At 29.7% G+C, this 8,206-nt stretch overlaps 1 protein-coding gene across 1 annotated transcript in view; it reads right to left on the bottom strand.

Annotated features, from left to right (window-relative positions):
* Positions 1 to 8,206, bottom strand: part of LOC106688006 (zinc finger protein 431) — a gene marked incomplete at its 5' end in the record, with an annotated part of 52,672 nt that overhangs the window by 14,007 nt on the left and 30,459 nt on the right. Inside the window, 1 exon segment of the mRNA XM_067046676.1 lies at positions 4,306 to 4,365. Within this exon segment, the coding sequence (XP_066902777.1) occupies positions 4,306 to 4,365 (60 nt within the window).

Below are 8,206 nucleotides of genomic sequence, written 5' to 3'. Positions count from 1 at the left end.
TGAAACTCAGGTCGAAACGTCGGCATAAAATAAATAAATATGGTTTTGTTTATTTATGTTGTTCTTTGCTGACCGCACCCCCCGACAAACTTCTTCAAGCATTAATCTACGGTCAACTATCTACACCTCATGATAAAAGGAATATTTTATTACACAATAAAAAATTTTGGAACTCTTTTAATAGATTTTTAACAACATAAATTTTAAACAGAACCTAAATGCAACTAACATCCACAACAGGACTATATCATAAGATCTCGGATCATTAACAAAGGTACTTATCTATGATAAAACAAATGGAAAGCATTAGATGATGTCAGCATTGTTGATATGGTAATCCAAAAGTGATATCGGTAGCGAGTATATAAAGCCAACCTTAGCCATGGGGCTTCTATAGAACAAGTACCAAAATTTAATAGGAAGGAAATTTTCTATTACGAAAGGAAAAATATGTATAATATTTTTTTTAAATTTGTCTGCACAGGGTAACAAAAACGAAAAGAAACCCAAGGCACCTTATTTTTTTTTGCTAATAAAATTAATACGAAACTTTTACTCTTTGAAGGATTAAAAAAACGGTTTAGTTTCTCAACACGTAACTGATGAAATAATACAATCATAACATTGACAAAGCAATGTTATGATTGTAGTTGGGTGGTAAAAAACAATTATATATAAAATGGATGTACTATGTCATTCATCATTGTATTAATATAACAGAGGTTAATATTGAAATAGAACAGTCTAAAGAATGTTCTGCAAAGGAACAGCCAAATGTTAACTTCAAGAAGTAGTAGCTTTGTTCCAAGAACCAGTTTGACAGTCAGAAAACTGGCAGGAACATGCACAGTACAGTTTAGCTATTCTGTGGAGGTCAACGATTCAGAAGACAGTTCCAACGGACCCAATACCAAGTTGGGAACTATTTACTTACAGCTAAAAGAGTCCCCTTCTTATAGCAGGTATTGCTAGAACTGGACATGTGCTAACGTTTTTCTCCTCCCGCTTTGAACAGATAGAAGACTTAGAAACAGCGACAGATGTAAAGTGTGAGAAATTTTTATGTGCTGAGCAGGCTCAAAATATTATAACTTAAACAATGAACTTTAAACAACCTATAATAATATATTTGGTAAACGCACCTTAAACTATATGGTACCCTATCGGTTCAATTGCTTACCAGAAGGTCTAATAAATAAATCAATCACAAAGAAAACTAAAAAAGAAATATTTAACCGGGTTCTTTCTTACTTCTACGATTCCCAATGACTGATTTTGATTCACCAAATGACCATATCTCCCTGTATTTTTTCTTAACTCCACATAATTATTCATTATATTATGATTAGAATTAGCTATATATGTGTGTGTGCTTAGATATAGATATTAGTTATTTAGTTATTACTAGGTCCTTATTTTTATCTTATTCTTGTATCATTTCGTTTTATTCTGTAAGTAATATTCCGAAGTAAATTCGCAGCTTTATTATTCACTTGAAACTACTTTCAGTTATTATTATTATTTATTTATTTTTATTTTTATTAATTATTATTTCATTTTAGTATTTGTTCATTGAATTATTAGCTGTATCACTAGAGATCAATTCATATTGTACTGATCTAGGTTATAAGTTGTAGTAGCCTCCACAACGCTCTAATAGTCAAAATTGTAATAATTAAATATCATTCATGTCTATCACTTTTATGATTATTTTAGCACCAACCGGTTGATGTTGTCATCTGGTCGAACCATATATGATATATTATATATGTATAAATAGTTGACCGTAAAAATTGATATATAGGAAGATGGTCAGGGTTGCGGTCACAAGTGAAACGAAAATAGTTTACAACTATTTTATTTTCCAACGTTTCGCCCCACTTTGTAGGGCTTCATCAGGGCTAAAAAGATAAAAAATGAATGAAACTATGTTAAGATAAAATGATAGAATTAAAAATAAAAAGATAAAATGAAAAGAATAAAAAACAAGTAACAAAGGCAAGAGCAATAGTTTCATACAAAAATACGTGAAATATAAAGCTAAAGAAATGTACATGAGGTGTATATAAAAACAACAAACAAAAAAACAATACATATACAGAGATAAAATAAACGTCATGAAATAATAATAAAAATTAAAAAATAATAATAATGGAAAAAAATAAATAAAAAATGACAATAAATGAGTAAAGAGCCATATAGGACAACATACCTGTCCAAATAAATAAGTTGAACAGACAGAAACAGCGGAAACGCGTAAGAGTGGGGACCACCTCCTCCCCACTCTTCCGCAGAAAAAGCAACGGCTATTTAAAACGATTTCAAATACGTCGCCTATACAGGAAATAGTATTAAAGATTTGACAAAAATAAAAAATGATAAGAGAAAATAAAGATTGATACGGTACATGAGTAATTACATGATAATAATAATAACTTATAATAATGATAATAATAATAACTAAGTAAAATTAGAATGACAAATATCATTACAAATAATAGGAGATTATATCGAAGAAAAACGTTGGGCGAAACGTTGGAAAATAAAATAGTTGTAAACTATTTTCGTTTCACTTGTGACCGCAACCCTGACCATCTTCCTATATAACATATATGATATAATTTTCTAAATTAATTTTTCATTCTAAGCGGAATTAAAAACTACAAAATTTTCTTTTCAAATTTAACAGCAATTTTTTAGTGTTAATAAATTGTTGAGAAAAAATATCTTCCATTTGACAATGGTAAGATAAAGATAATAAAGCAATGAATGAAGAGGGAATGTCTTGTTTTTTCTTCAATTTGAAAAAAATTGAATCCTTAATATAAATGACATGGATTTTGATGAGTAAACCTCTTATATAATAACAATTAATTTAATTATGTTTTGTTCTAGATTAATATTTAATTCCCACATCTGTACTCTATTGAATTTTTTTATTCATATACTTTTAATTCTTGTTATCTATTGTATAAAATAATGAGTTGCCTTCCCAAACCATGTGTTTTAATTGCATCATTTTAGCTATTGTATTTTATACTTAATTTGTTATTTTTTTTTTTACTGATATTCCTTTAAACATTCTTAGTATAATACATATTATTATATTAATATAATATAATATTAATAATATATTATTATACATAATTAGTATAACACATTCCAATGTTAACTCCACATTACATACATAGAGCATGCGGTTTTGCATGTACACTTTTTGAATAAACTCCTCCTGCATAGAGTTACTATGCAAGAGAAAAAACACACAAAAAAAATATATATATATTTCCAATTTGAATCATAATAGATTATTAAAGGAAATTGCAACTATGAAAGGTAAAATTAATTAACTTTTAAGTATATAAAGGGAGAGTAGCTCCTTAGTATTTAAGTAAATTAATTGCCACACAGATAAAAAAGTATTACGCCCATGGATTCTAGTTAAAAAAAAAATTGGCCTATTTTTTCATTTGTACTGCTTCACAGAATTTTACTAACTGATGAAAAGTCACAAATTACTGCATGTATCATAAGTTTATCCTATTCTAAAACCAAATTTACTGCACATAAGAACATTAAAATTAAGAAATTTCTGGGCTAACTGTTTCACAACAATTTTAAACTAAAGAGGTAGTTCTTTCTGAGCAAAATGATTATCAAATCTCAAAAATGCCTTTTAGGAAGACACTGAATTCTTAAAAAGCAAGTCAGAATAAAATTTCAATATATTTGCCTGTAAAGTGAAACAAGAATTAATTAGAAACTGATCCTGCCAAAGATAACCGATAATATAAAGAAACGAGGAACCTCCCATATTCATAACTTAACAGTCCAAGAATGGGAGAAAAAGCCTGGTAACACCATCGCATTACCTAGTTCAGAACTGCATCTTGGAACAAACCTCGTAATATTCGTAAGGACCCTGTAAAACCATGTAACATTCAAAATGTTTAAATTAATGATCTTCTACTGGAAGAGTTTCTAGAATTAATATGAATTTCGTGAATGACACAATCTTCCTTATTTAACTGTAACAGTTTATTTCATATAATGAAAGATAACTTTCAAGAAGGTAATTATTCTACTTAAAAATGCATATTAGTTAATATTATAAAAAGTTTTGTTATTAAATAAGTTATAATAATATGATTCAATATTAGCAATTATACTTTTTACATAAAATAGTTTTATCAGCAACCTGAAGATGGGGGATAATCCTGAAACGTTGTTGTTGTTGTATATGAAATAAACAAGGAAGATTGTGTCATTCACCAAATTCATTTAAAAAGGTTCAAAAAAACTTACAAGTGGATTTTGTTTGATCGGCCACATCTTCAAGTACAAAAACATCAGAACTAGAAGCATCTGAAAATGTAAATAAAATAAATGATGAGATTATATTTAAGGCATTATTATAATATAGGAATCTAAATATTGTACAATTAAAAGCTCAGTTCATTAACAGCCCATGGGCAACAATTAATGGTCATCTAACTATTAATATGTAAACAAATATTTGTTGTTTTAACAACTAACCAGGTAAATCTTTACATAAATCACTAATTACTAATCACCAACAATCAGTTGTATTGTTCCGGTAAAAAATAAGTTACAATTTTTTTTTTTAATATTCTGCTACTTTCAATAATCATTGCCAGAAATCAACATAATTTATCATAAAAAAAAAGTATACTCCAAAATAGTAGGACAGTGCAATGGGACCTAACATAAACTGATCGAAAAAGTATTCGTACATTTATTTTTTAGTTTAATAAGCTTTATTTTCGTCAAACAGTATAACACTTTTTACTGTGCAACTCTCTTTGAAAAATAAACATTTACATGAAAAACATAAATTACAAATATAATTATTATATTAAAAAAACACATTTTTCTGGGGCCAAAAAAGTATTGATACTGTTAAATATTATTTCATTTATATCAAAAAATTGTAAATAACTAATACATAAGTACATAACTCAATATTTCGTGTGAAGTCCTTTGGCATTTCCTATAGCCTGACACCTAGGCATCCACTCCACCAGGCTTTGAGCCACCTCCTTTCCATGCTATCTTAAACTTCACTATTAGTTCTTGTCTATTTGAACACTTAAACTTCACTATTAGTTCTTGTCTATTTGAACACTTAAAAGTCCTAACCTTTTTTTTTTTCCAATAAAGCCCATAAATTCTCAATTGGGTTCAGATCAGGGACCTGAGGAGGTGTAGGTAATAACCTGCAGGCATATTGCCTTAACCATTCACTTGTTTTTCTTGCGGTATGTTTGGGATCGTTATCTTGTTGAAATAAATAAGTTTGTCCAATCCCTAATTTTGTAACGCTTTTATTTAAATTACAACGCAATCCGAGTATGCCTATATAAACGCCTGCTGCCATAATACCATTGATCATGTGTAGTTTTCCGACCACTGTCCAGCTCATGTAGCCCCAAACTATGACAGAACCGCCTCCATGTATAATGTATATCCGGAATAATGGTCTTTAGATCCAGAGCCATTTTGGGTTTCTTCCACACATATCTCTTTCCATTAGATCCAAAAATGTTAAATTTGCTCTCCTCTGAGAACAAAATATTTTTCCAAAATTCTGAAGACTTGTTAGCGTTTTCTTTAGCGAAATTCAACCTCATGAGCCTGTTTTTCTCAATAATAAATGCATTCTTCCTGGGTGATCTTTCTTTGTACCCCACTCATGAAGCACATTTCTTATAGTTTGGGATGTAACTGATTTGTCAGACGTTGTTTCTAAATGTTGTGATAATTCCCTGGTACTAATTTTGCAGCTACTCATACAGTATATATGGCTTAACTAGTCGTTATAATTACAAGCTGCCCTGAGTGTTTTATGGATTTTTGGATCGTTTTAGGAACCAATTCTATCTTTAATGACGGAACTCAACTCACATGTTTTACGACCCGTACTGGGACCTGTGAAGTCCTAACTGGCATGGTGTATTGCTATCAGTAAGGGCTATCGGTTACCCTTTGAACCTACTAATCCACAACCAATCCTGGGATTGCTTTGACCTCAGAATTACTTAAAACTTCTCAATGTTCACTTGTATGAATACTTTTTTTGGGCCAGAAATAATTTTTTTTTTTAATATAATTACATTTTTAATTAATGTTTTTTTTTTTATTTTTATGAAAATGTTTACTTTTCAAAGAGAGTGGCACAGTAAAACATGTAATAGTGTTTGACGAAAATAAAGTTTATTAAATTAAAAAATAAATGGATGAATACTTTTTTGATAACTGTACGTCTTTTATCTCATTAGCAATTGTCAGTAATATATTAAAGCAAAGACATTATTATTCAAACCAACAATAGTAAAATTAATAAAACTTAAAATTCAAATGGCAAAATATAAAATATTTACGAAATGCACTTCTAAATACCTGACAGCGCCATACTCTAAGTCTAATCCCAACATTAATAACCTTCCCAACTGCTCCTCCAGCCACCAAGCAACGCCAAAGAGCTCATAACGACATAAAGTTGTTTTATTTCAAAATTTTAAAGTGTAGTATTTCTTTTATGATTCTGTTGATAAAAGGCTTTGATGCAATTGTACATTTATAAACTCACAAGGGCTTCTTGCATTATTATTAATCAACTATAATAAAGAACAAATTTGGAATGATCCGGGCAGTTTTGGCGGTTACTATTTTTTTAGTTGAATAACAGTGTCAATAACAAACTATTAATTGTCACACATTTAACTAAATTATAATATATTTCTTTTTAAGCCCTATGGGTGTGTAGATTTTATATATGAAGGATTTAAAATAAGGGGGTAACAAAAATAGGTGAATCTCTTTTACGGTACTTGAAATTCATTTTGAGAGAATGAGAAAACGGATGTCTTCGTCTTATTGTTAATTGCTGCTGTTTGTACATAAGCAAAAAAATAAAAAGGTTTATGTAGCTTCTGTGATTTAGGATTCAATTTTATAAAAACTCTTCTATATCTTCGAGAGTCAGAGTGTGTCTCAGAGATTTATTTTTTAAGTGTGAAGTATACTTTTGTTTTGTTTTTTAATTAGAGTCCTTTTACCAATGATTTAATTCTTTTCAGGATTAATTCTATTGAGATCTGAAATAAAGATCTTAAACACTTTAGTTCCAATACAAATACCAGAGAAGGCTGTTTTAGCAGATTATTTTACAATAAATCAATTTTCTCTTTAGGTGAGGATTTTGGACGAGTAGAGTTTCATATTTAATTTCTCTTAGGGAGTATATACTAAGAGGGAGTGTTGCGATCGTGTAAAACTTCGAATTCGAGTCTGCGTGTTTCATCGTGTTGAGAGATCCTGATTGGAAATAACCAAGTCATTTAAAATGGTCAGTGTGTGAACAGCCCAGCTCAAAAATGAGAAGCTGCTAGCGAGACTAATCTTACATATTTAAGGCGGGAATATGACTTATATGTTGTAGTAATGTTTTTGTAAACTCGGAATAGTCACTTAATATAATTGATTTATCACGTTTTTTTCCCGATTTTGACTAAACTCTGTATGTAAATAAGCAAACAAATGACAAGGCTTAAATGCACAATTTTCCAAAAACTCTTCCTCTAAAGAACCTTAAATTTTGTTTATTTGAAATAAATAACCAGTTTTCATTGTTAGCAATAATAAACAATGAATAGATACAAAATATTAAAGATTTTTATTGATACCTAAAGAGACAAAATAGAAACAGGAGTTCAAGTCGGAAAAAGGCGAGATTATACCACATGAAATCCTAAGACACAAATTTAAATAGCAACAGAAAAATGAAAAAAAATTGTTCAAAATCGTTGCCTTCTCTAGTCAAAAAAAAAGATTTTTTTTTCGAAAATCACAAAAATAACCATAACTTCAACAGGAGTGTACAAATCTACACAAAAAATGGTGACCTAAGCAGGATGGCACCTAAAAGTTGTGATGAGCGCACTGTACCAAATTTCTTCTCCAGTAGTCCATCCACTCTCTTGCTCTTACTCAGTGAAGCATTCAATTACCGATTGTATCGAGTTATATACCTTGTTCTGAATACAGAGCATGCTATTGAATCTATTTACTTCATTTAGAAGCCATTGAAATGCCTCCCTAGTCTCATGTAGCCTATCAAATAATATTTGGAGGCCCCTTCTTTTCTAGGCTTATTAACCATTAAGGCTAGGTTTTTTACATTAAT

The sequence above is a fragment of the Halyomorpha halys genome, unplaced genomic scaffold (assembly GCF_000696795.3).
Source record: "Halyomorpha halys isolate HHAL.00 unplaced genomic scaffold, Hhal_1.1 Scaffold1038.1, whole genome shotgun sequence".
Classification (NCBI taxonomy): Eukaryota; Metazoa; Arthropoda; class Insecta; order Hemiptera; family Pentatomidae; genus Halyomorpha; species Halyomorpha halys.
This window is presented reverse-complemented; position numbering and strand designations above follow the sequence as displayed.